At 61.3% G+C, this 27,076-nt stretch overlaps 1 protein-coding gene across 1 annotated transcript; it reads left to right on the forward strand.

Moving 5' to 3' along the window:
• Positions 1-4,364: 4,364 nt before the first annotated feature.
• On the forward strand, positions 4,365-19,870 carry CRIP2 (cysteine rich protein 2). Its single transcript, XM_074546507.1, has 8 exons — positions 4,365-4,527; positions 12,969-13,063; positions 14,982-15,039; positions 15,504-15,644; positions 15,821-15,889; positions 16,496-16,590; positions 16,843-16,900; positions 18,841-19,870. The coding sequence occupies exons 1-8, from the start codon at positions 4,485-4,487 to the stop codon at positions 18,906-18,908; spliced, it is 627 nt and encodes a 208-aa protein (XP_074402608.1). The 5' UTR covers positions 4,365-4,484; the 3' UTR covers positions 18,909-19,870.
• The last annotated feature ends 7,206 nt before the right edge of the window (positions 19,871-27,076 follow it).

Below are 27,076 nucleotides of genomic sequence, written 5' to 3' on the forward strand. Positions count from 1 at the left end.
CGGAGGGATCGCTCCTGTCCCAGGGGCTCACACCGAGCTCTGCTTCCTTGGAGGGATCATTCCTGCCCCAGGGGGCTCACGGCGAGCTCTGCGCCCTCGGGGGGATCGCTCCTGCCCCAGGGGCTCATCTGCACCCTCAGAGGGATCACTCCTGCCCCAGGGGCTCACACCGAGCTCTGCACCCTCAGAGGGATCACTCCTGCCCCAGGGGCTCACACCGAGCTCTGCACCCTCGGAGGGATCGCTCCTGCCCCAGGGGCTCACACCGAGCTCTGCACCCTCGGAGGGATCGCTCCTGCCCCAGGGGCTCACACCGAGCTCTGTCGCCGTGCAGCGCGCTGGGATCCCCGGCCCAGGCCGGGCTGGCAGCCACGGCCCCTCGAGAAGCGGTCACAGGGACAATGGGGACATCCATCCATTCCAGATGGCAAGGACAAAATCTGTAAACCTGTTTATCGCAGGCGTGACAGCGCTATCGGCCCTGCCTGATAAGGGCAGGGGCTGGGATGCCTTTTAAAGGAGAGGAGCGAGGAGTGGGTGCTTGGAGCTGCAGGGCCCGCGGCGCCGGGGCCGGGCGCTGACGTGCCGAGCCCTGGGCAGTGGCATGTGCTGCCTGACGAGCCCCAGCCCCTGCCAGCCCTCGGCCGCCCGTTCTTGGCCCCTCCATCTTCCCTAGGCTCCTGCTAATCCTTCCTGATGCTTCCTCCAGAGCTGTGCAGCGACCCTTGGGCAGCAGGGCTGGGTGCCCGGCGGGCGTGGGGCTGTCCCCTGCTGTCCCCTGGCTGCCTCCCCACCCCAGCCAGCCCCGGGCTCCTCGTTCTGAGGGACAGATGTGCCCTGTTGCAGGCAGGGTGCTGCCCTGCTCGCCGTGTAGGACAGCCAGATCCACGCTGGCATCCAGGAGGGCTGTGGAGAATAAATGCAATAAGAAAAAAGTGCGTTGCCAGGTTTTGTGAAAGGCTCTTTCTGTTGCATCCCATCACAGGGAGCTGCTCCCAGCCCATGAAGGGAAGGAAGCCCAACCACTTTTTCCATGAAACTCCTGCCTGCCGCAAGGATCTGAGGCAGAGTTGTTATAGCTGGGGTGTCCCTGGGCAGTGGCTGTTCTTAACCACCAGTCCTGGTTGTGGGCTGTGTCTGGGACATGGGAGTTCCAGGGGTGGAAAAAAGAGAAGTATGTCACCCTGGGGTGACCTTGTCACAAGGCACAGAGGGCCCTGGGCCTGTGGCTGCACATGGTGCACCAGCCAAGGCTCTGCAGGCCACACAGGGATCACTGATCTTTGGGCACACCAAGCCAGCAGCAGGGGATTTTCCCATAACCTCTTTTATTTCTGCCCCCCTCCCAGCCTCTTCTTGCCCTGTAACAAATCCAAGGGGTCCTAGGTGCCAGAAAACACGAGAGCAGAGGAAGGCTTTCCAGCTCCCCTTAGGAGCAGCTCTGTCTGGTCCATGAGTTTTTGTAGTATTTGTATCTGAATGAAGAAAAAAGAGCTGAGGAGAGTCAGCGCGGGGAGGGGGAGAGAGGTGAGCCAAAGGAGAGGCAGCCTGGAGGGAGTTATTCCTTATTTATTTCTCACTTTCCCTTAATCTCTGCACAAAGCTCTCTGCTTTCCCTGCCCCGGGCAGGGGTCCCAGCCTTGCACTTTTTGCAGTCTCCCGGTGGATGCAATCCCTGCTCCAGGGCCAGCCCAAAGGCAAAGCCCCACTGTGTCCCAAAACCCCTGCCAGGTCCTGGGCAGCTGCTGCTGCTGGGACAGGGCTGCAGGACCAGCTCTAGGATGGGTCTGCTCTGGGCTCAGCTTAGGATGGGCTGGTGCAGGCTCAGCTTTAGGATGGGCCTGCTTTGGGTTCAGCTCCAGGATAGGCCAGCTTCAGGCTCAGCTTTAGGATGGGCTTTAGGATGGGCCTGCTTTGAGCTCAGCTTTAGGATGGGCCTGCTTCGGGCTCAGATTTACGATGGGCCTGCTTTGGGCTCAGCTTTGGGATGGGCCTGCTCCGGGCTCAGCTTTAGGATGGGCCTGTTCGGGCTCAGCTTTAGGATGGGTCTGCTCCGGGCTCAGCTTTAGGATGAGCCTGTTCGGGCTCACTTCAGCAGAGGAGGGGACACTGCAGGATTGTGGCTCCTGCTCCGCTCCCCGCAGCACTGAGGGAAGTGGCCGGGTTAAATCTTGGCTTTATGGCGGGGAAAGGCCCCGCACAGCCCCGGAGTGGGGACTGAGGCACGGGCAGTGCCCCGGGGCGGTGAGGCTGCCCCAGGCCGGAGGCTGCTGCCATCCGCAGCTCAGGAAATCCCGAGGGCTGCAGGAAAATGGGTCACCTCCCGCCACTGGGGACATGGCCCCCTCGGCGGGGACACCCCCGGGCACTGCTGCAGGGGGCACGGCCCGTGCCAGAGACCTCCCGGGGCCGCTGAAAGGCGCTTTTGTCACCCGCTGCCAGGGAAACTCCAGCTCAGCCCTCGGGCAGGGACGGGCCCCTCCAGTTTCTGATGGAAAATGCATCCTTTGGTGAAAATTATTAATGTGCTCTCTGGGGAGAGGCACAGCGGGGTCGGGGGTGTCCCTCACGTGCCACCACCCCCCTGCCAGCATCCTGTGTCCCCTCGGCAGGGGCTGTCCCCCCTGGCACTGGCAGTGCTGTCCCCACAGCAGCTCGGCCATCCCTGCTGGCTCTGCCTGTGGCACCCGAGTCACCTGTCACATCCCTGCCCTCCGTGCAGGAGCATGCCTAGCCTAAATCGGGGCAGATTAAGACACGACCAGCTAAAGCCACTTTGCTCCTGACCAGCATATCCGCTTGGGATTTAGCGCATTTGCAGGCAGGGATTCACACCTTTAGGTGATTTGTCTTAATTCCCCCCAGCCGCTATGTGTGAAAAGCCCTTGGCCGGCACCTTCTGGGTGCTGGTTCTGCAGCGTGGCGGTGCCCAGGCTTTCTCCTGGGGCCTCCCCAACCAGGCCACAGGGTGAATGCAGCCTTCATCCTCCTCCTCTTGCACCCCTCAGCCCCCAGGGCTGGAGCACCAGCTGAGGCCCCCTCACAATGGGAAGGATTTAGGCAGGAGAGCCTTTTCAGGCTGTCCCCTCAGTGTGTGAGCCTGCTGCAGGCACAGGGATGCTGTGCTGGCTCTGCCTGCTGCCCTGGGGTGCTTTAGGGCTGCAGCCACACCGGGTACACAGAGGGACCACAGGAGTGCTCTGGGGCTGTTCTGGAGCGGGCAGCCTCTCTGCTGGAAATCAGAAGCTCCACAAATCCCAGCTCCTGCCCTCCCCGGTGGCTGCAGGCCCGGGCTGGGACACTCTGGCTCCGCGGTGGGGCACGCAGGGCTGAGCCCCTCCGGGGGCCGTGGGGGCAGCGCTGCCACCTGCCCCGCAGGGACCCCGCGGCCACAAAGCCACGCATTGTTGTGGCAGCAGCTGGCCAGGGAGTGACAGGGGTGCCTGGGCCTTCCAGCGCTGCGGGGCGCAGGGCCTGTGGCGGAACCGCTGTGGGGCACCCCCGGCCCCCGTGCTGCCGGCAGGGTCACCGTGTCCCTTCCCGGAGCCCGGGTTCCCTTCCCAAGGCTGCGCCGGGGCCGGGGCCAGGCGGGCGCTTGGCAGCTGCAGCAGCTGCCGGCAGGGAAAGGAATTCTGTGACAATGGCGGCGGAGCAGGGCCAGGCTGCCGCTGATGAATAATGCAGGGCTGCGCTGGCGGCGCGGCAGATGTCCTGTTTACCAACACGGCAGCTCCCCAGCCGCGGGCCCTGCGCCCCTGTCACCACCCCTATCACCACCTCTGTCACCCCCTGCCCTGCGCCCACCACAGCCCCGCCACGGGGCACAGAGGGGCTCCCCTGCCTCGCCACGGCATCCTGGCTCCTCGGGTATCCTCGCCGTGGCTTCACGGCTCCCTGAGCATCCCTTCGCAGCCGGAGGGGTTTTTGAGATGGGAGTTTCCATGGCAACGGAGCGGAATGGCGCCGGGAGCCGGGGGACGCGGGCGCTGGAGCCGCGCAGCGAGCGGGGCTGGGGCGGGCACGGGCGGTGGGAGATGCCCGAGCCCCTCTGCGGCTGCTGGCCGGGACCGCCACCCCCCACTCATGTCCCGGACTCAGCCGGGGAGGCTCCTGGCCGGTGCCTTTGGGGCCGGTAAAAACACACAAGTCGCGTCGCCCAACTACAACCTGTTTATTATGGAGGGTTTTTCCCAGGCAAGGGAAGTCGGGAGCACTCGTGTCCCGATTTTAGCCTTTGGGGATGGGAGACAGGGCAGGGGGTGCTCTCTCCGCCGCCGGGGCCGGGCACCTGCTGCGCTGGGCTGGAGCGGGGCCGTGCCGAGCCGTGCCGAGCCGTACCGAGCCCGGCGCCGCTCGGCGGGCAGCCCCGCCCCGGCTCCCCCCGGGCGGCGGTGGGCGGGGGCCGGGCGGAGCGGGGCGCACGGCGCGGCACATCACAGCACGGCTCGGCACAGCACGGCTCGGCTCGGCTCCGCTCTCCCGCCATGGCATCCAAGTGCCCCAAGTGCGACAAGACCGTGTACTTCGGTGAGCGCATCCCCGGGGCCCGGCCCCGCATCCCCTTCCCCGCGCCCAGACGCATCCCCGGGACCTCAAAGGGTCCCCTAGCCCAGAGCCGGCGCTCATCGCTGCCTTCTCCTTCCTCGAGCCCCGGTCCACCCCCTTTGCCCCACTGGGACGTACTGCCCCGGTATCCGCTCCGCCGCATCCCCGCGGGGCTCACCCGGGTCCGGCCCGGCAGCGGCTCCTTCTCCCCCCGGGCAGGAGGAGCGGACCCTCCGCTCCACATCCCGTGTGCTGAGGGTGCTGCCCGCCCGCCCTGGGGCACAGAGGGTCTGGGTGAGGCCGGCCTTGCTGGGCTGGGGAACAGGCGGTGAGAAGCCCTGGCTGGGCTGTGTGGCCGCACCTGGGCTGCTGAGAGGGGCTGGCTCCTGCCCCCAGGTGCTGCTGCCTTGGGTCAGGGGAGCCCAGCCCACCCGACACGGCCGGTACCGGGATGGGGCTCCCGTGGTCCGGAGGATCTCTTGGGGCGGGGAAGTTGGCAGCGGCAGGTGCAAACAAAACCTCCTGGCAGCCGCTTTCTTTGATTCCCTGCGAACCTGGCCCCAGGTGTGCCCTTCACCCCTCCTGTCTGGCCGCGCAGCCAGCCCCCAGCGGGCTGTTCCCAGCTGGGCGAGCTAACGAAGGGTTTGGGGTTTCTACGGGACCTTTTCAAAGGCAGCTCCTGGGCGCGGAGGTCCCTCTCAGCACGCCCGGGCTCGGTTAGGGCAGCAGCGAGTCCCCGCAGGTCTCGGAGGGCCCTGCTGGGGTTGTGGCCGGTCAGGATCTCTGGGAAGCGGGGCTGGCGTGTGTCCGGTCAGGCAGCGCGGGCTGAGCGCCGCCGCCCGGCCCGGCTCGGCTCGGCTCGCAGAGAGGTTGGGGCAGCGGCTGAGCCTCCCCGGCCTTGGTGCCCCCGAGGAGCTGCCCCAGCCCTGGCAGTGCCAGGCCAGCGGGGACCCTGCCCTGAGGGAGCACCTCGGGCCCGCACCGTGAGCTCGGCATGGCCCTGGGGATGGACGCAGGACTCCAGCCCGAGCTGACCGCGGGGTGCAGCTGGCCTGGCGCTGCCTCCCTACAGCCCTCCCTGCCCATCTCCCCCCTGCGCCGGGGTCCAGCCCCTGTTGCCTCAGTGTGTTTGTTTGGTGGACAAATACCAAAGGGTCCTGATGATGTTTGAGCATTGGAGGCATTGGTGCTTTCATTCTTGTCCGGCCATCTCCAAGTAAACACAGGGAAATAGGAATTTGCTGTCTTCCTCCTTTAAATAAACCTATTTTTGTGTGGGTGGGAAGGGCTTGGCCCCTTGGATGTCTTTCTTTGTATGAATCTTTTCCTTTTTAAGCAAAAAATAGTGCCTCCCCAGCCAGCTGGGCACTGACCCGGGGACAGAGCTGCTCCTCCGGCTCCAGGGATGAGCCTGCCCTGCGTGGGGGGGTCGGGGCTGGGCTCAGGGACCCGAGCAGGAGGCCAGGGTGTGCCAGCAGGAGAAGCACCGGCTCCCAGCAGGGTCCGTGCTCTTTTCTCTCCCCATATCCTGGGGCACTTGTGGGTCTCCTGAGGATGTGGTGTGGGGGGGAACAGGGCTGTACCCCCTGCCCCAGCTGCTCTCCCTGTCCCGGGCTCTGCTGCTCCCTGCCCTGGAGGCAGGTGCCTGGCAGCGGGGCAGTGCCAGCCCCCATCCCACACCTTCCCGCAGGGAATGCTGCCCCTGAGGGACGCCTGGGGAGAGGGGGTGATGCTAAGCTCAAACGGGAGCAAAAACCTTCTCTGTGCTCAGCCGAGATGGGCTGGAGCACGTTCCTGTTGATGCCTTGAGCTTTCCCTTGAGGAACCGCCCAGGCTCTGGAAGAATAAACCTGAGTCCGTTTATTCAATGCAGGAAAGCTCCATGCAAATCCTGAGCCGTCTTTCCGGGGTGCGGATCCCGGGCGTGCTCCGCTGGGAAAGCCATGGGAGCTCCGCGCCCGGGCTTTGGTGCCGCTCCTGAATTCCTGGGCCGGCCCGAAGCTTAGCGGGAGGTGATTCATAAAGCCCCGCTTGTTCGGGAGCCTCCCTGGCCGTGCTGAATGAGCGCTGGCAGCTCGGGCTGCCCGAATGCCTGGGATTGCAGCCCCGGTCATGTGTGAGAAGCTCCTGCTCCCGGCCCCGCGCAGCGCCCGCACTCCCGGTACCCATGGAAAACTCATTTCCAGCGTGCCTGTTGCTTCATGCTCCCTGGAAAAATCCAGTGGGCTCCTCCCTGCGCAGTCAGGAGGATGTGGGCGTTTCCTGAGCTACAGAATGAGCTTTTTTCCTTTAAAAAGCACGGGGAAATATAAAAATAGTTTTTTTGGCTTTTTTCCCCCCCTTTTTTTTTTTTTTCAAATTTTTGAAAGGAGGTTGAGGTCTGTGACATTGTTTCCAGGAACGGCTGGGGCTAACTTTCCTGCTTTGGGAGGCTGCTGGATGTTTGAGAGGAGGAGCGGGGCCATTCCCGTCCCGTCCCCGGGGCAGGTGGCAGCGCTGGGCTCGGGGCCGGCCTCAGGCTCTCACTGCTGCCAGGAAGCTCCGGGGGAACCGGAGTATCCTGCAGCCAAACAGCCACACATTTCCCCAGCTCCCTTTCGCATTGCTGAGCCTTAAATGAGTTTTGCAGGGTCACCCGGAGCCCTGGCCAAGCGTGTCCGCCTCCCATCCTTTTTTCCCAGAGCAGCAGGGGGTTTCCTGTTTTCCCGTCCCAGCACGGGGCAGGCACAAGCCCCAGGGATGCAGCGAGCACACGTGCGGCGGCTCCGGCCCTTGGGGAGCTCGCTGCCCGGGCTGGGGGGCTGGAGGGACGCTGCTGCTCTGTCTGTTCCCAAAGGGGCATCGCCAAAGCAGGTGCGAGTCACTCAGCAGCCCCCAGGCTTAAAGCTGCTCTCCAGAGGGGCACTGAGGACACGGACACATCCAGCTGGGAAATGAGGGAGGCCGGAGCCCAGCGTGCAGCAGGTGCCTGGGCACACCGGGGGCACACGGGGTGCTGCCAGGTCCGGGCTGCTCTCCCTGCCGCCCGGCGAAATTCAAGCTGCAGAAGCCACTCTGCAATTAATAAGTAACCGCTGTGCTTGGCTCCGGGCAGGAGCGGCAGGAGGGCTGGATTCCCATTCCTGCCGTCCCTACCAAAGGAAGCGGCTCTCCAGGCCGTGTGGGCACTGCCCTGCAGCATGGGCTCCTCGGGAACTGCCTCCTGCCGGGTCTGGGAGCACCTTGCAGAGTGGTAACTAAGGATGCTCCACTTCCCTGCTCCTGTGCAGAGCCCTGCCCATGGGAGGGATGCCTCTGTGGGAAGCTGAAGAACAGGCTGATTAGCATTAGCTTTTCCCTCAGGAAAAAGCACGGGCTATGGAAAATGGTCTGTGGGAGTGTGGAACGGTGCAGTGTGAGGGGTGGGTCCCCTTGCTCTTGTGTCCTGGGCTTTGCTGGGGCTCCTGGCAGGGTGGTGCTGCCCCAGGGCTGTGGGTGCTGGGGGCAGCCCTGTGCAACCCAGGGCTGGTCCCAGGTGACTCTGTTTGTGTCTGGATTATGGAGTCCTGCAGCTGTGTCCCAGCTTCCAGGCAGACAGAGATCCCCATGTTCCCATCCTCCCTCTCTCCCTGGCAGGAGCACGGGGATGGGGAGAGGTGAGGTGATGAGACTGGAAAGGAAAGGCAGGGAAAGGCGGAGCAGGAACGCCCAAGCAAGGAGTAATGGAAAATCTGTCACAGCAGTGTTGCAATCAAACACTGAGCCTGAAGCATGAGCCGTGCTGCCACTCCTGATTGTGGTGGTGCCCATTGCTCCTGCCAAGGACCCTGGTGCTACCAGGGAGGTGATGGTGGGAGATGGGTCCTGGCATGAGGATGGGGAGAGCTGTCCCACCAGTGCTGCGGCCCCTGAGCATCCTCAGCCCTGGGCCGAACCCTGCTTGGAGCTGTGGGGGGCCAGCAGGGTGGAGAGGTGAGGAGCCATGGGGCAGGAGGGGTGCTTTGACAAGCTTGGCTGCTCCAGCATGTCCCAGAATCCTGCTCTTGCTGAAACGGGCCAGGAAACTGTCTTATTCTCCTGGCACTGCCTGCCAGAGATGACATCTCAGAGTGCAGAAGGAAGGAACAGTGTGCTCTGAGCCAGCAGCTACCCAGGGAGTGGTTGGTGTGTGCCTGCCTGTGTCCTGGCTGTGTGCTGGGCGAGGGCAGGGCTGCAGTTGGCCTCTGATTGTTGTGCTGGCGTCCCTGCAGCAGGCTGCAGCCCAACCTCACACACATCCCATTCTGATGCTGCCTGATGAAGCCCTGTGGAAAATGGTGAGGGACCTCCTGCAAACCAGAGCAGGAGTAGGTGAGGCTGTGGCAGAGGAGAGGCAGGGAGCAGCAGGGGATGGGAGCAGTGCTGAGCACCAAGGCTGGGGCTGGAAATCAATCAACCTTCTCTTGCAGCCGAGTGGCTCAGCTACACGGGGGCTCAAGCCCTTGTCTCTCCCCTTGGCTGGAAGTGGGAGCCCCTCAGGATATTCCCTGTTCCCCCAGCTGTGCTCCATGGCAAGGCTGTACTGAGCTGGCTTTGTTGCACACTTGGAGGGAGCCCAGCGAGCTGGAGGGCTGCCTTGCCTTGCCTTGCTGCAGGGAAGCTAAATATATATGTTTGGCCACAAATCAGGGTGCGGTGTGAGTGTCAGCACTGGCTGGGGATGGGGGAGAGGAGCTGTGCCAAGGCTGTGCCAGGGCTGGGGGCACGGGAGGGCACTGCAGACACTGGGCAGGGCAGCATGCCTAGGATACGGCCTGGCATGGCAAGGGCAGGAAATCCTCAACCTGTCCTTCCACCTTTTCCATCTCCTGGCCACTGTGTGAGGAACTGGGGAAGGGATGAGGCTGCTGGCTCATGGCTCTTGGCTTTGTTTCCAGCCTTTTACCAGGCTTCTTTCCTTGCACTTTCCTTTCTCCATTCCTTTGTGTCTGCAACTGCTCTGAAGTGAATCTACAGTCAGTATGACAGCATCCCTCTCTGCTAGGGATGCCGGTCTCTGGATCCCTGTGGGGATTTGCCATCCTTACTGCCAGCCCTCCCCCGTGCCCTGCCAGGGCTGCGGTGGATGGATGGGGCACAGCCCAGCCCTTGCAGAGACGCAGTTGTGGCTCCTTTCGGTGAAACAAGGCTCCGCCTGGGAGCAGCACTGACGTCAGGCTGTGGAAATACCTGTGCGAGGGCCTGGGGCCGGCGGCGCAGAAACTGGGAGGAGGGATGCTCTTTTCCCACCTGAGAAGATGCACCCACCTCTGGCCTGTGCCGGCTGCTTTGTCTGGGCACGATGGGTAATTAAGGGCTGAGCCGCGTTGTCTGTGGGGCGGGGCTGCTGTGGAGCCATGGGATCAGTGTGCATTGACAGCCCCCTCGGCTGCTTGCCTGCTCCTGGCCTCTGGTGTCCCTCACAGCGTGGGCTGCATCTCCTGCACAGGGCAAAGCCACCTCACCCCACAGCCTGGACAGAGCAAACCCACCCCACAGCCTGCACGTCCTGCAGCCAGACGTGTCCCCAGCTGTGCCTCCACCTCTCCTGGGGGTTCATCATCCATGGGCACCCCATGCCCACCCACACAGGGCTGGCAAACCCCAAGCCAGACACATGTGGCAGAGGCCAAATTCCTGCAGTCAGGCACCCTTAACCCTGCCCGGCTGGTTTAGATTGGCCTGGCTGCAGGGCTGAGTGTGCAAGGGGGCATTCGGGGGCAGAGCAGGGGGATCAGCACGGGCTTTGGTGGCAGAAGCTGGCTGCAGTGACACATGTGCCCCCTGCTCGGAGCTGGGCACGGCCCCGGCTGTGCAGGGCCCCGGGTGAGAGCAGGGCTGCCCTGAGCAGGAGGATGTGGCCAGAGCCTTTTCCTCTGGAGCTGATGCAACAGCGGAGCAGCTGTGGCCGAGTGACAGGAAATCTGGGCGCTGGTCCCTTCCCTCCGCGGTGATTTATGGGATGGTGTGGCCGCAGGCTGCTGCCCTGGAAATGGGCCGGAGCGGCTCCAAGCTGCTTCCTCTGCTCGGCGCAAACAATGCCTTCTGGAGAGCCATCCCGGCTGTGCCGGTGCCGGATGCATCCCCCGGGAATCCTTGTTTGCAGCCAGAGGATGCCCGAGCGGCCCCTGGGCGGCATTTCCATCATTTCCATGCAGAGGCGAGGGCAGCCCCCGTGGTTCCCGGGCTGTCCCTGTGCCCGGGGTGCTCCGGGTGCTCTCCCCTCCCTCCTACCCGTGCCCCGCTGGGATCCCTCTGGCCCTGCGTGCCTCAGGGATGCAGCGGCAGGGGGGTGCATCTGGCAGGGAGGAGCCAGGATTTCCATCTGCTGAAATGTTATTTTGAGGCAGGGGGGGTCATTGGGGGAGCGTTTTGTATGGCGGGAGCAGGAAGGAGCTGGTGGGGGCTGTGGCCTGCTATAATTGCCATGGCCTGTGGAAAACATCCGCCGGGAGCTTCCTCCCTGCTTTGTGCCCGTGGCGGCGCTGGGTCGGGCCGGCGGAGCACAGCCCGGCTGGGCTGTGTGTGCATCCACCGTGACACGGCCCAGCGGCTCCTTGGCCCCGAGCCCCCGGCTCGGCTTTCAGCCCATCACGCTCGGTTTCCCGCCCTGGTCACCCGCGGAGGAACCTTCCTGCTGGAGGGCTGGGGGGATGCAGGGCTCCTGCAACAGCCCCACGGCACTGGGACATCCGTATTCCCCTGGTTTTGGGGAGTCCCTGGGGTCCGGGGGGCTGCTCACCCTGCAGCTGGTTCTCTGCTCCTACAGACAGATGAGGGCTGCAGAGAAAAAGGAGGGCAGCTCTGGCCCCTTCCTCGTGTGCTGCCTTCTGTGAGGGGCTGGGGAGACACAGGCCCTCCCTGCCCCTGGGCTTGGAGCCAGCAGGGAATAGCCCTGGCAACTTTGGGCAGGCAGGGCAGCCCCAGGCCCTGGTGGGGCATCCCTTGGCCCTGCTGTCTGCTCCTGCCTGGGTCTGGTTCTACAGCCTGTGTGTCATCAGCAGGACGTGGATTTGGAGTTTCTTCCAACCCATGCGAGTCCCCAAATTCCATCTCTCGTGTGCTTGCTTGGGGTGCTCTTAGGAGTCTCCTGTGCACCCTGGTGCAATGTCTGTGGCTCTGCCCTGTCACACTGCCCCTCCCTCCCGCCTGGCTTTGCACTGGGATGGAATTTTTGGGTGATGATGGCATTGTTTCGGCTTATCTTGGCCCTGTGACGTGCCCGGATGCAGCTGTTTGCCTTGGGAGGAGGGTGGCTCTAGAAGGCAGGAGCTGCCCTTTGGGGAGCTCTTGACCCCCGTCTCAAGTGGATGCAAACAGGTGACATTTGCTGAGGTCCTGGGGGGAAACCCGACATCGCGGAGGAGGTCTTCTCATGGAGTGCAGCCAGCTCTGGTTGCACTTTTATTTGCTTGTTAAATATTTTATTTGGCTCTCCTGATTTAGTTTTACGGTGGCTTTAACGGGCTCACAGTGTTTTCCAGCTGTCTCTGCACATGTGCAGGGCAGAGGGAGGGCCAGCAGGAATCCGTGGGGGACACAAGGCAGCCCAGGAGCTGGGAGGGAGAAGGCATGGTGCAAGGCTGGGGATGCAAGAGGAGCACTGGCAGCCTGTGCTGCCTCCCAGGGTGCTCCTGGACACCTACAGCTCAGGGCCAGATGGAAGGATTGTATTTGTATTCATACAACCAGCCTCAAAGTGTTTGCCTTGCCTGAATTTGCCCACTGGTGCTTTGTCACTGTTTTCAGTGCTGGCAGCCAGTTGCTCTGCAGGTTTGTGGCCGTGCAAGGAGGGTGGCTGTGTGCCCATCCACACATCGTGCCTGTTCCCAGGCTGGGTTGCAAGGGGCAGGTGTTTTCCAGGCCACATGTCCATCCTGGGTGACAGTGGGGGCCATCTGCCATCCCCTCCTCCCGGGAGCATCTCTGGAGCTGAGGCTCCCAGCCCGGGGAGAGGCTGCCTGTGCGTGGGGGAGTGTGACTGCAGGGGCGGGGTGGGCATGGAAACGCCAAATATTTGAATGGAGTGAAGTCATTCCGGGTAACGTGGCGGGTAAAAATAGCCAGGGGAGCAAGGAAGAAAACGCTACCGTTGCTGGACCGGCGCGTGGGAAAGCGCGGCTGTGCCACGGCAGCTGGGGGTTGTCCTGCTCCCAGCTGGGACAGGGTTAATGTTGTTCTTAATAGCCGGTGCTGGGACAGGGTTAATGTTCTTCCTAATAGCTGTGAGGGGTCAGAGACCCGGGATTTGTGCCCAGTCCTACAGGGCTGCAGCTCTGTGGCTCCTGTTCCTGCAGCGTGGCTGAGTGCACAGTGTCAGCAGCCCCCCTTGAGTGGGTGCAGCCCCCCTGGTTCCCAGGCCTGGCTTCCCCCGGGCCTCAGCGGGTGCTGGCCAGTGGCTCACCCCTCTCTCGTGTCCCCTGCAGCCGAGAAGGTCTCTTCCCTGGGCAAGGACTGGCACAAGTTCTGCCTGAAGTGCGAGCGCTGCAACAAGACCCTGACCCCGGGCGGGCACGCCGAGGTAAGAGCTGCCAGGGCGGGCAGGGTGGGAGCCGTGCTGGCACTCGGGGGGGCCTGGTGGGACGGAAATCCCAAAGCCAGGGCTGGGGCAGATATCTGATGCCGTGTGGAGGCGCTGTCCCTGCGCCATGCAAGCCCAGGAGAACACACTGTGTCTTCAAACGCTGCTGCTGCAACTCAGAGTGCTCTTGTGCACAGCCCTGGGCGAGCCACAGAGTGGTGCTGGCACCACGTGCGGTGACACTGCGCTGTCACCCTGGGCTCCCAGGCAGCTGTGCTGGGGCTTGGCATGTCCCAGTAAGCCCTTGAAGCTCCGTGCGCTGGGCAGACTTGTTTGGGCATTGCACAGCTTTGGGGCTGTGTGTGCTGGGAGCCTGCGCTGACCTGTGGTTAAAAACACCGAAAACGGGAATGCCTGGGTTTCCATGGCAACGAGAGCTCGGCACTGCTGCTCTCTGTGTTGGAGAGCAATGCCACTGCCCTGCACTGGGGAGTATGAGGCGCCACGCTGCTGCCTGCAGCTGCTCGGGCTTAGGAGCCACTGTGTGTCTGCTGAGCAGTGTCCCTGCGTGACACCCCGGCTTTGCACAGCACCTGCCATTCCTCAGTGTCACCAGCTCCTTAGCTGGGCCCTGGCAGGCAGCACAGCTGGGCACCAGCAGGGACAGCCGTGCTGGTGGCCCCCAGCCCGTGGGGAAGCGGGGCCTGTCCTGCCAGCGAGGTGGATCTGTGCTCCAGGCCGGGTCAAGCCCAGAAGATTTGCTGCTTCTCCATATAAGGTTGGATTCTGTTCCCATAGGGGATGGCAGCCAAGCCCCACTGACTCTGCTGAAGGCAGATTTGGCCCTTCCCTGCTTTTTCTCCCTCCTTTCGAGGAGGCTGGGGTGGAAAGGTGTCACGGGGAGACCAGTTAAATGTTTACCCTCCCCTCTGGCATGGCAACGCTGCCAGAGCACGTTCATATTTATGCCTTGCAATATTCTTCAGCTGCCTTTGGCCAGCCCAGAGCCTTCTCCCTCCCTCAGCCTTACCTCTGCCTTTGGCACGGCCCCTCTGCTCAGCTGCCACCCTGCCCTGTGTGGGCAGCACCCCTTGTCTTGCAGCAGAGGGATGGAGGGCAGGAGCAGGGCTGAGTGGGGCTGAGCAGGCCATGGGGTGGGATCCTGCCCAAGCACGGGCTCCCAGTGGGTTTTCCACCCAGGGCAGTGTGTGTGGCAGCCCTGCTGGCCCCCTGCTCCACGCACAAACACTCTTTCTTTTCTCTTGGACTGGGTTCCAGCTGGCCCATGAGAAACAGGGAGTCGTGGGGCTTATCGCCTGCCTCCTGCCTTCCTGTGATAATCACCCCAGACGATAGCGGGGTCGATAGCAGCTGGGCTGGGACCAGAGCCCGTGCGGGGCCTCTGATCCTGGGCCAAGGCGAGGGGAGGGCGAAGCTGGGCTCCCACGGTGCTCTGAGCAGGAGAGTGGCCTGGCTGTGCACAGCATGCTCAGGGGCTGGGGCCATGCCTCGCTGGCTCCAGTGCCACGTGGCTGGGCTGGGGAGTGGAGGTGCCTATGGCTGAGCTGCCATGGCCACTGGTGCTCCAGCCCCAGGGCATGACCTGTGCACAGCAGCCCAAGTGCTTGAGGCAGGCAAAACCCCCGAGTGCTCGATGCAGGTGAAACCCCCGAGTGCTTGATGCAGGTGAAACCCCCGAGTGCTTGATGCAGGTGAAACCCCCGAGTGCTCGATGCAGGCGAAACCCCCGAGTGCTTGATGCAGGTGAAACCCCTGAGTGCTCAGGCCGGGTTAGGCTGGTGCTGCACACCCAGAACTGGGTGCATTTTGGGGTGCTGGCATGGCTATGGTGGTGTCTGAACAGCAGAGGATGAAGGGAACCGTGGTCATTGCTCCTAACACTGCCCTCTCTCCCCAGCACGATGGGAAGCCCTTCTGCCACAAGCCCTGTTATGCCACATTGTTCGGCCCCAAAGGTATGTCCCTGTGTGTCCCCCCTGCCTGGGTGCTGGGCTCGGGGCTGCAGGAGGGGCCAGGTCCCCTCATCCCCACTGGTGGCCCCAGCAACATCCCAGAAGCCAGCCTAGCCAGGGCTGAGCATTGAGCCAGCAAACTGCAGTCCCAGGCCAGCTGTCTGCTTGTGCAGAGGGAGAGAAGAGATGCTGGAGGGAAGGAAGGAGGGAGGGAGGGAGGGAGGAATCTATTCTGAGAGCTGCCTTTTTTTTTTTTTTTTAATATTTAAAAAAACAAATTCCCATTCAAACAGAAGGTGGAGTTAGTCTCCTATCTCCTGGGTCAGGAGAAAGCAAGTTGGGGCTGAAGAGCAGCACTGGCCCCATGCCCAGCGGGGTTGGGGGAGGAGGGACAGGGGGCTGGGGGGACAATGGAGACCCCGAGGGCTCCCAGGCCACCACTGCAGGCTCTCTGTGCCCCTCTGCAGGGGTGAACATCGGCGGGGCCGGCTCCTACATCTACGACAAGCCGCAGATCGAGGGGCAGACTGCCCCGGGGCCCATCGAGCACCCCGTGAAGGTGGAGGAGAGGAAGGTGAACGCTGCACCTCCCAAGGGACCCAGCAAAGGTGAGGGGCAGGGCAGGACAGGCAGCCTGGCCCTTTGCCATGGGGCAGCCAGCGCAGAGCTGCCGTGCTTGGTGACGGTGTGAGTGCAGGGTTTGTGTGTGGGGTCCACCCCACCCCGCTGTGTCCTGGCTGAGATGTCCCCCCACTTCCCAGATACATGTCCTCTTCTCTTCCAGCCTCCAGTGTCACCACCTTCACCGGGGAGCCCAACATGTGCCCACGCTGCGGCCAGAGGGTCTACTTTGGTAAGGTGGCAAGAGGGCAGTGTCTGGGGTGACATGGCCCTGCAGGGTGGCATGGCCCTCCAGGGTGGCATGGCCCCACAGGATGGCATGGCCCCACAGAATGGCATGGCCCCGCAGGGTGGCATGGCCCCACAGGATGGCATGGCCCCACAGGGTGGCATGGCCCTCCAGGGTGGCATGGCCCCACAGGATGGCATGGCCCTGCAGGGTATCATGGCCTTGCAGGGTATCATGGCCCCACGGGGCTGGGCTCTGTGCAGAAACTCTGGGGCATGCAGAGAGGCTGGGAGTGGGGTTTGGATCAGAGAGGGGTTTGTGGGTACAGAGGGATGTGCCTGAGGAGCCTTCAGGGATGGATCCTCTTGGATATACTCCTGGGTGCAGGGCTTTATGTGCATTGCAGCCCCTGCTGTGTCACCTCCCATGTGGTAATAGCTGTGCTCAGCCATCCCCTGTCACCTGTGAGGCACCAGAGGGGTGGGAGGGATGTGGGAGGCTGGAGATCCTGAGGGCTCTCCTGGGATTTTGTGATATCCCCGTGGGGAATGCTCCCCCTCAGCATATTGCAGGGGGCTGCTGTGACCCTCTCTCCTTGTCCCACTCCAGCTGAGAAGGTGACTTCCCTGGGGAAAGACTGGCACCGTCCCTGCCTACGCTGCGAGCGCTGCAGCAAGACGCTGACCCCGGGGGGACACGCCGAGGTAAGGGGGTGCCAGCCTCAGAACCTGGCCTGCACTTCTGGGGGTGCCAACAAGGCATGGCTGAGATGTCCCAGGCCACCCTGATGGCCTTTGCAGGAGGGCAGGGCTGGCAGGAGCAGCCCCTCAGCCTGGGACAGTGCTGGGGTTGTCGGGGTGTCTGCAGGAGAGGGGCATGAGAGGTGGGCACGCCCTGGGCACTGGATTTCCCCAGCCCCCAGCCCAGGTGACAGGTGTTTCTCTCTGCCCCCACAGCACGATGGACAGCCCTACTGCCACAAGCCCTGCTATGGAATCCTCTTTGGGCCAAAGGGTGAGTGAGAGCCTGGGGACACAGGGGGGGACCCAGACCAGGGACACGTGCCCCTATTGATGCTCGTGCCACCAGCCAGAGGGGACAGCTCCCTGGAGCATGCCTGTTATAGTAACCTCTTCAAGCCAGGTCTAATAAACTCTCAGAGGTCTATAACACACCCAAGGTAGCTCAGCTACCCTTGGAGGCATAAAAATCAGCAGGATGGCTTCTGTTGCAGTGTTGGAAACAAAAGGGTTTAATAAAAGCTAAAATAACAAACAGAAAAACCTAGCCAGGTGCTAGACGTTCTTGCTCCTGGTAAAGCTCTTTACAAAAGCCTTTAGTTTCTTTGTTCATGTCCTTTTCTGGTTAATTGCCCAGGTGGGGCTTTTTGGCTTCTGTCCAATTTGCTGTCCTTAAGTTTGAGGTGAAGTCCCCCAAGTCCTATGAACTGTCTTTTCACTTAATCGAGGAGAGAAACTTCTGGGCTTCTTTCCTTTTAAGGGGACTGTCATGGTTTGAGCCTGGCACAGAGCCAGTGCCCCCCATGAAAATGCCTTCACCCTGGTGTCTGCTGTGAGATGTGACCAGGAATAAGCAAAACAGGCTCTAACTTAAACATAAAGAACACTTTATTACTTAAACTACAGGAAAATAGGGAAAGACTATAAGGAAAAGAAAAAAAAAAAAGAAATTGAAAACCTTACAAAAAAACTTTCCTCCTCCCCACTCCCTGACTTTCCCAATCCGATACATTCTCCCAAATCAACTGCCCAGCCTTGGCCCCACACTTTAGTATCCTCAAACTGCAGTTCATGAAGAGGAAAGGAGTCCTTCTTGTTCCATAGGCTTCCCCTGGAAACACACTGAAACCTCGTGTGCTTCCTTGTCACTTCGGCACCGCCCGGAAAAAGTCCTTTTGCCGCTTGTGACATCTTCCTTCCATGCCCAGTGCTCTCACCACTGACGGCATGGACCAGAGCTGCTTTTAGAGTTGTCTTTCAAGGATGCCTTGTCTCACTCCAAAAAGGCACAGTCTCTGCTTTGGGACATCTGTCCCCCCCATATTTTTCCAACCCCCTGGGGCCGGGGGGTCCTCATGAATGAACCCTCCTGGTTTTGAGGCACTGCCTCCCCCTAAATGCAGTCTGTGTCACAGGAACAACTGAGTCCATGGCCACAAGAAAAGTCCAGCCAAAAGGCCACTCCAAATCATCTCTCCCCATTCAATCATCTCCACGTTCTTCGGGCCAGGTCCTTGTCTCATCTCATCTCTTATCTCCCTTCTTATTCAGCTTCGAGGAGGATTAGCATTTTTGCAAGGCCCCAATCATGAAAGAAAGGGTTAAAAGTTTTCAGTCTCTGTCTATCTCAGAATGCTGGTAGAATGCTGGTACTCCCACAGGTGCTGCTGCTCCACCGGCCAGGCTGTGCCCTTCCCTCCCCTTTCTCCTCCTGGGCGGCTGCTATCACATTCAGACGCCGGCTCTCCTCTCTCTCTCTCTCTCTCTCCTGGGGGGGGATGGCTGCCCGAGGGCTGACTCCCTGGGATCTTCCACCCTTCCATCCTCGAAGCCCCCTCAACCCCCATCTCTGTCCAGGCCCCGGGCCTACCACGTGGCTGCCCCTCCCCCGCCCAGCAGCAGCGGTCTGGACGGGGGAGAGATCTGACCCCTTTGCCGCGATGTCCCAAAGAGAGCGTGCCAAGGGCAGTGCCCTGCTTTTAACCCCTGTGTATTCTCGGAGGTGTGTCCAAACCCCACTGGCTACACCGGGTGCCAGTCTCAAACCCAAAACCTTCATTGGTTTGACCACAGCTTCCCAGAATTCCCACTCCTTCCTGGTCAAACCACCACAGGGACAAAAGACAGTTTTGTCACTCCATCAACAAAGAGCACTCTCCTACACCTGCCACCTTCCTGCCCTGTGCTCACCGTGCTGTTTCTCACCCCGTGCAGGTGTCAACACCGGAGCTGTGGGGAGCTACATCTACGACAAAGACCCTGAGGCGAAGAACCAGCCCTAGGCAGCATCCCTGCCCTGCTGCACGCTCTGTGCTCCTCCTGTACTAACCTGCTGCTCCCAGAGCCTCTCCAGGCTGCCCACGGAGCTGTGCCCTCTCTGCTGTCCCTACCCCTGGCAGGGCAGCCCTGCCCTGGTTATTATCATGTCTCTAATATAAGCTTCAGTGTTTTAAGGCTAAGGTAGAAGGTGTCTCTGGTGGTTCCCAATGCGCTCTGCCCTCCCCAGCCCTCCCACAGCCCCTACAGTGTGGGAGGCAGCAGGGCAGCTCTGGGGGTGTCCCCGTGGGCAGGGGATGGCGGGTGGCACCCAAAGGGCCGAGGATGGGGGAAGGTGGTGGCAGGAGTCTCACCACGGGAGGGTGCTCCAGGCTGTGCCTCAGTGCTTGGGGTGAGGGTGCCCAGCCCTCTTCCTCACCAGCTGCTGGAGATGTGTGACACCTGGCAGCACTGCCCTTCTCCTGGCCCTCCCCAGGCTCCATGCCCTGGCTCTCCCTGTCCCTGGGTCCCACTCTTGGGTCTGGCAGCTCCCTACATCCCTGTCTTTGAATCCCTGAGGGGCACCCAGGCAGGTGCCCCAGCCTGCTCTGCAGGCTGCTTTAGGTTGGTGTCCCCAGCCTGATCTCCCTGTGCTGGGGGCACCTGGGGCTTCTCTCCTCTCCCCACCTTTGGAGGACAGAGCGCATTGGGCTGCTGGCCTGGGCAGCAGGACCCTCCCTGCTCCCAGAGCCCGAGGTTTCTCATTGTTGTTGTTTATTTATAAGCAGTGTAAATGTGCTCCTTGCTTTGGAGAATGACACGTGCCCGCTCTCACCCATCCCCATGCACGCCCAGCCCTGCTGCTGCCCAGGAGAGCAGGGGAGGCCGAGGCAGCGAGCCCTGGCTGCCAGCACCCGCTCTCCTCAGCCTCCCTGCGCTGCTGCAGGGCTGACTTTTGTTATTTGCTGACAATAAAGGTTTTGAGAGATGTGCTGTGCAGCTCGGCTCCGGGGGGAGGTGGGGGAGGCTGCGCACACCACACAGCATCCCTAGGGCCCCATGAACAGCTTTAGGCATCCCTGCTGCCCCATCCCAGCTGGCTCCTCCTGGGCCTGGCCTGAGCAGCTCCAGCAGAGCCCGAGCTCCTCCCGAGGAGCTGTTCCTGTGCTCTGAGCACAACAGCCTGGTAGGAAGCTGTGCTGGCCTTGCAGACAGGATGGGGTGCGGTGGGATGGGTCCTCCCCAGCTTTGGGGAGTGGGAAACCCGTGGAGAGAAGTTACAGAGCAGATGCCATTGCTCCCCCCAGCCCGGGCTTGCAGAGCAGGCACAGTGCCTGAGTGGGGCTGCCCTGGGGAAAGCTCAGCCTGGCAGCAGCAGGGCAGGAATGCAGTGTGGGCATTGCCCAGCCCCTGGGGACTGCCCTGTCCCCAGTCAGATCGCAGCCCTGCTGCCAGGCCTGCTTTTAGACATTCCCCTCGGAGCAGGGGCTGCCAAGCCAAACCCCGGCTCTGGGAACCGCTGCTGGGCCCGTCCCTTCTGTCACGTTCCTGCAGAGCCCCGTGGGGCTCCCTGCTGGCCGTGCCCCCTGGGGATGCCCCTGGCCCATCCGCCGGGGAAAGCAGAGCCCCGGTGCCCGCGATGGAGCCAGCCCCAGCCCCGGAGCCGCTCTGTGCCCTGCAGAAGGGTTGGTTGGCAGCCTCGGGCACAGCACAGCTGGGACATGCAGCGAGCACAGCTTGGGGAATGCAGCGGGCACAGCACAGCTGGGACATGCAGCGGGCACAGCTGGGGAATGCAGTGGGCACAGCTGAGGAATGCAGCGGGCACAGCACAGCTGGGGAATGCAGCGGGCACAGGGGGGAATGCAGCGGGCACAGCTGGGAAATGCAGCGGGCACAGCACAGCTGGGCAATGCAGGGGGCACAGCTGCGGGACGGGGCCCGCGGGAGCCGCGGCTTTTCCCTGCTGGCAGCGATCCCAGGGCACGGAGCCCTTTCCCAGGCACGGAGGGCTCTCAGACCAGCTCCCGGCTCAGTGTGTTCGTGTTTTGGTGCGGTTTCCATGGAGCCCTGACCCCGGCATGCTTTGGGGACAAGGCTGCGGTGTAAATCAGAGCGGTGGCGCTCTCGGCTCCTCCCCTGACCCGCAGCTCGGCCCTCGCTGCCCCAATTTGCCGAGTTTGTCCCGTGCAGCAGCAGCGGTGCGGAGCTGGGGGTGCCCATCGCTCCTCCGGGCCCACCAGAGCTGCCAGCAGCGCCCTCGGCACCAATCCATCTCCCCTTGCAACGCTTACTTCCCATCATTAATTAACGAGCTTAATAAGCCAGCCTCTCTGCTAGCCTGTGGCCATGCCAGCAGGATCCCACCATGGGCTGGCTTTCCCCTTGATTCCTTTATCTTTCTTTTTTTTTTTTTTATTTTTTTTTTATTTTTAATCCTTACATTTTCTTTTCCCCATGAGAGTGTTGCTGAAGGAATGCAATGAAATCAAAAATAGACCAAATTCAGCTCTGCTGCCCCATGGAGTGCTGGGAAGCCTGCAAATATCACAGCATCCTGCTGTGGCACAGGGCACAGCCTGGCTGCTCGGGCTCTGGGTGGGCAATGTCCCCACCCTCAGGTAGGTGGAGGGACACAAAGTGTCCCAGGGTGGGTGTTGAGAGCAGGAACCTGAAGGCTGTAGGAAGGCTTTGGGGTCTATATGGGTTTATCTGTGTGTGCTGAGGGGCTGGGGCTGTCCCTGTGCTCATGGGTCACTGTGGGGAGCAGGGCACAGACACAGCAGAGTGGCACTTTGCTCAAGCAGGGAAGGCAGCTCTGGCCTCTGATCCTTGATGCATTTTTGTATTTATTTTTGGGAGGCCTATGTGAGCTTAAAGTGCTCCTTTACTTGAGGCTTGGAAAACATCCTTCCCCTCAGGGATGTCAAATATTTTATTTTTTTTTTTCAGCTTGGACTTGCTAGTGGGATAAAAAAGTTACAGGGCCCTGATGATTACAGACAAGCTCTCCAGGGTACAGATGAAAATAGAGAACAAAGTGGATGCAGCTTTGCTTGGAAATCCCCCAAGCCCTGTGAGTTTGTCGTGGGCCATTTCACTTGCTGGCTCCCAGGTTTCCTGGTCAAACTATTCTGAGGGCAGTGCGGGTGATGGGTGCCAGCCTGGGTGTCCCCAGGCTGCAGGAGGAGCAGGATTGTCACCTCCTGGTGCTTCTCAACACAAGGCTGAGGGTGCCTGTGCCACCAGAAACGGGGCTGCACAGCTTGTGCCATCCTTCATGGCCCAGAAAAGGGATGGAGAGCGCACAAAGGCTGCTCCCAGAGAGGCACAGCACACGTGGGAAACACCAGGAAAGGAGCTGGTAGGGGTGGGAATGGTAAGGGCAGCCCTGGGTACACCTGAGCCAGTCCATGAGGGAAGGGGATGTAGCCATCAGGGTGTGGAGGGCTCCTGGGATGCAGGGACACAGCAGGACAGGATGGCTCAGGGACACCAGGGCCCAGAGCAGCACAGCCGGGCAGCACAGCCAGACAGATTGAAAGCGTTTGCTGGGAAGTCAATAAACAGGAGCCAAAAGGGATGAAGTGCTGGAAGATGTGATTTAAGATGGGATATTGAAAGTGACCCAGTAAGCACAGCTCGTTTCCACACAGCCCAGAGCTGGCTCAGCTGCTCCCTGGAGCCAGCACAGGGGCTCTCCTGAGCTTTGGCCTGGTCCCAGTGGGAGGGTAAAGAACTGGGTGTGGGTGGGCAGGCAGGGATGAAGAAGAAGGAATGGCACAAAACCAAGCAGAGGAGAAGGACTTGGGCTGTAAATCCCCTGCCAGTGCCCTGCAGTGTCACACAGGGAGAGCTGCAGGAGCAGGCTCTGGCTGTGGCCCCTGAGGGTGCTGCTGGCTCCCCCTCACCAGAGGGAACACCCCAGGATGCAGGCAGAGCTCTGCATCAGCCTATAGGTTTTCAGCAGGGTGAGCAGCTGGGAACCTTCCTGGGAGCTCGAGGGGCTCCTGGAGTGCCCAGGGGCAGGCTGCTGGGGGGGCAATACCTGTGCTGGGATGGAGGAGTGCAGGCTGCTACTGTGAGCAAACCTGTGACTCCTCCTCCTCCTCCTCCTCCTCTGGCCTGGCCCTCTGTCGTGCCTGGGGATGTCAGAGCACAGTAATCACATCCTTTTCACCTTCCTGCTCCACTGCCACGGCGTGACCACGCTGGGCTGCGTGCTCACAGAGAGAGCAAACACTTCTGCACCCCTTTGCCTCACCTACAGTGAATTTTTAACCAGGAATAAAAGGTGCGGCATCAACAGTCTGGAGCCAGCCAGGGCAAGTGGTGCTGCCAGGGAGGCTGGGGAGGTGATCCCTGGCACAGATGCCCTGAGAGCAGCCCCTGGGTGCTGTCCACAGTCGCTGCCAGCCCCAGCACCCATGTGCATCTCCCTGGCAGGCAGAGAAAACCCCTCCTGGACACTGGGCAGCTTTCCAAAGCAGCAGACTTTGCTTCCTTGACAATCCTGGCCCCATTTGATAGCCACAATACAAACAGGCAGGCCATGCCAGGAAAATGTACCAAATCCTCCCCCAGCAGGATTTAGCCAGGAGGTTTCCTTGGGCTGCCACTAATGGAAACTTGCAGAAAAGAGCAGATGGCAGCGGAGACTTTGGCCAGACTGTGCTCAGGGAGACTCAGGAAGCCTGGGTGGAATTGGAGGAGATTTTCCACATCTAGGCAGGGTTGGAAAGGAGGACAAGGGCTGCCACACCCTTTTGTCACAGGGATGGAAGCTGCACCGTGTCCCTGTTGTCCCCATGGGCAGCCCTGCGTGCTCCATCCGCGCTGAGGCGGGAGCAGCTCCATGTTTGTTATTGATGGTGCAGTGTAACCTTAACCCCGGGGTGATAATTCACACCCTGCCTCCGAGGGTGAGAGCTGACCTGACACGGGGCTCTGGGGGCAGCCTGGAAGCATTTTTATGGCCTCAGCTGGAAGCAGACATGTGATTGCCCATGCCCGAGGCAGGACGGCTCTGCACTGTGTCCCCAAGGGCACAGAGCACGGATTTTGGCGTGGCAGCGAGCATATTTTGACAGGCTCAAGCCATTTGGGGCTTTAGAGCACAGTGGCAGTGTGCTGGTGTGCTGGTGGGTGTGCCTCAAACCCACAGACTGGCCCTTTCCAGCCCCTTCCCAAGCCCCCAAGGCCTTTCCTGCTGCCCACAGCTCCTCCCAGGCAGCAGTTGCCCTGTCAGCTCCATGAAGATGTTTCCCAGAGGTTTTCCTTCGGGGGTAATTTGCCCTGACAGCCGCCTCGGTGCTGTTGTTTTCCTGTCTGTCTGTAATGGGATTAGCCGTGTGCAGCTCCGAGGGGATGGAGGGCAGCGGGGGCAGAGCCTGCCAGCCCCCGTTGCAGGGCACCCCGAGAGCTCCTCTTGGCGGCATCACGCGCCTGGCAGCTCCCCCAGCTCCTGCCAGGCTTGTTTTAAGCCACCCTATAATTTTCTTGTCAAATTAGAGTTCCACACTGGGTTGTGTGGTGCATATTTTACAACAAATAAACGGCTGAGAGGGCCTTTGACACGCACAAGAGTGAGCTGAAGCATGGCCAGGGAGGGAGATTTTGCAGGACTCACAGTAGTGAGGGTGCTGGGACAATGCTGGACGGAGGTGTCACTGGTCCCTGGGTCACCCCTCACTGGTGCATCCTCTGCCCTCTGTGCAAGGCTGGTGGGGGCTGTGAGAACTGTGGGAGCCCCAGCCCCACTGCAGCAAGGTGGGGCAGGAGGGGGGGCCTGCAGCGGCTGCCTGGGCAGATGGATTGGTTTGCTACATGGAAATAGCTGGTTTTTTCTTGCTGTGTTAGCAAAACAAACCCAAATTGGCTTATGTCACTGCCCTGCCTGCAAAAATGCCAGTGGCTTTCCCAGTTGTTAGTGCAGCAGTCACCAGTGGCCAAGATGCTTGAGGGAGATACTTGGGCAGGCAGCTCTGGCGCACCCAGGAGCTCTTGACTCGCAACTCTGCCCTGGGAGCCCAAGAAACTCTTGGGGCTGGAGGGACCTTTCACAAAATAGGGCACAGATGGAGCTGGGGAGCTGGTGCTGGCTCTTGCCAAGGGAGGGGATAGCCCTGGCCATAACAACACCACCCAAACAAACAGATGAGACAGCCCAGGATTTCCAGGGCTGTTGCCATGCCATCGGGGAGCGCTGGCGCCTGATGCTTCAGGATAGAGCCTCACCCACAGATTCCTATCAGAGGACATTGACAGCTGAAGCATGCTCAGTCTAATGGTTAAATTAGCTGGAACAAGGTCTGCAGATAAGATAAAGCTGTGCTTTCCTGAAGAGACTGCTCTCCTTGGCGCTGGCTGGGTTGTTTCCCTGTCAGGCTATGAACCTTGATTTGAAATGATGTTTTGGGTGGGACCTGGCTTTGCTGAAAATACCACCCCTGCCCTTCTCCTGCTGCTCCCTGGTGCTGTCTCTGCCCAGCCCTGGAGCTGCCCACTGCATGACCTTGTCTGTATGCGTGGGCACGGCACCATGGGCAGCGCCCCAATGAAGAGGGATGAGCTGGCTGCTGCTCACTGCCAATCCAGGAATGCTCCCACACAGTCGGGTTTGTGTCCTGGGGGGACCCTGGATGGCAGAAGGAGCAGTGATCCCAAATGTCATCCTCTGCAGCATTTCCAGCCAGCTCCCTCCAGCACAGTGGGACTGCTCCATCACAGAGCGCTGATGGGTTTTGAACACCAGCAATCCAAGTGTTTATGGACCTGCTCCCTGTAAAATGGGCCAGAGGCTGTATCCCATGGGCTCCTGAGATGCTGCTGTGCTCTGGGAGCACCTGTAGCCCTTCCTCCCTCCCTGCTGGGGCCCTCTGCCAGATCAGGGGGACAGCAGTGGGCAGGGTGCAGGCACAGCTCCCATGGGGTGCAGGATCCAGGGCTGTGCCCCACAGCAGCCTTCCCACTGAGATGGACCTGCTGGGATTCATGTGGATTTGCAGGGCACACAGCTCCGTGCTTTGGCTCACTCCTGGTGAAGCAGGCTGGCTGTAGCCCAAGGTCCATGGGTTCTGGTAACCCAGCAGGACCAGCCAGGACAGCCAAGAGCCACGAGGGACCAGCAGGCACACAGCCCCGTGCAGGCAGGCTTGGCAGAGAGCATCGTGTGGCTCAGCGCTGCCTTCTTTGTGAGAGTGGCCCATGTCCTGTGCCTGCTCTCTTGAGTGAGCTGAACAATCTCCAGAGAGTCCTTGGGGACACGGAGAGGAGGGGACAGCCAGGCTGTGCTCCAGCCAGGTCACTTGGTGTGCGGTGCCATGCACAGGCACCTGCTGCCCCAGCCGGGGTGGGAACATTCCCGACACAGGAGGAGCTGGGCCAAGTGGTCCATGGGGACTGGCCACAGGGCTGGCCAGCTGGAGGGACTTGCAGGAGGGCAGTTTTCAGCTGCTGGCCTGCCCAAAACTTGCCTTAAAAGGGATTGCAGCTGAAGGTATCTGTCTGAGGCAGCCAGTGGCCCCAAAGCAGCCTGGCACCATGAAGGAGGGGGAGCAGGGCCACCAGAGGGGGGAGAGGACATCTCTTGTCCCCTATGTTTCACCAGGGTGGGGGAAGAGTCCTGGCCTGGGTAACCCAGCCAGGTGCTCACTGAGTGCTGTGTGTGGGTACAGGGGGATGTGGTGTGGCTGACATACGGGTGCCAGCATGTACTGGCGCCTCAGGGCAGGGAGAATGGGGAGGAGGCAGGGTGGAGGCCCTTGCAGGACACTCTGCTTCCCCTCCCACACTGTAAGACACCGTCTCAGCATCTCAGCATGACTCAGGCCTCACGCCTCACTGCTCCCGGTGACATCCTGCCCGCCCTGCCGAGCCCAGCGCTGCCCTTGGGGCAGGATGGTGCCCCCAGCCTGCAGTGGGGCTGCCACCTGTGGGCTCACAGACCAGGAATAGCGGCAGCAGCAGGCACCATCAGCAGGGGCATTGTGCTGGCTCCTGGAGCCAGGCTGGCTCCTAAAGCAGTCCCAGCTGAACACGAACTTCGCCTCTGGGCACAGCTTGCCGCCTCTCTCCTGCACCCACGGGTGGATCCGGTGTCAGCAGGGCCCCGTTTGTGGCGGGAGGGATGCCTCGCATTTCGGGAGTCTGGCACTAGGCGTCCTGGTGCTGGCTTTCACAAGCCCTCATGACC

Source organism: Zonotrichia albicollis, chromosome 8, assembly GCF_047830755.1.
Source record: "Zonotrichia albicollis isolate bZonAlb1 chromosome 8, bZonAlb1.hap1, whole genome shotgun sequence".
NCBI classification, from domain to species: Eukaryota; Metazoa; Chordata; class Aves; order Passeriformes; family Passerellidae; genus Zonotrichia; species Zonotrichia albicollis.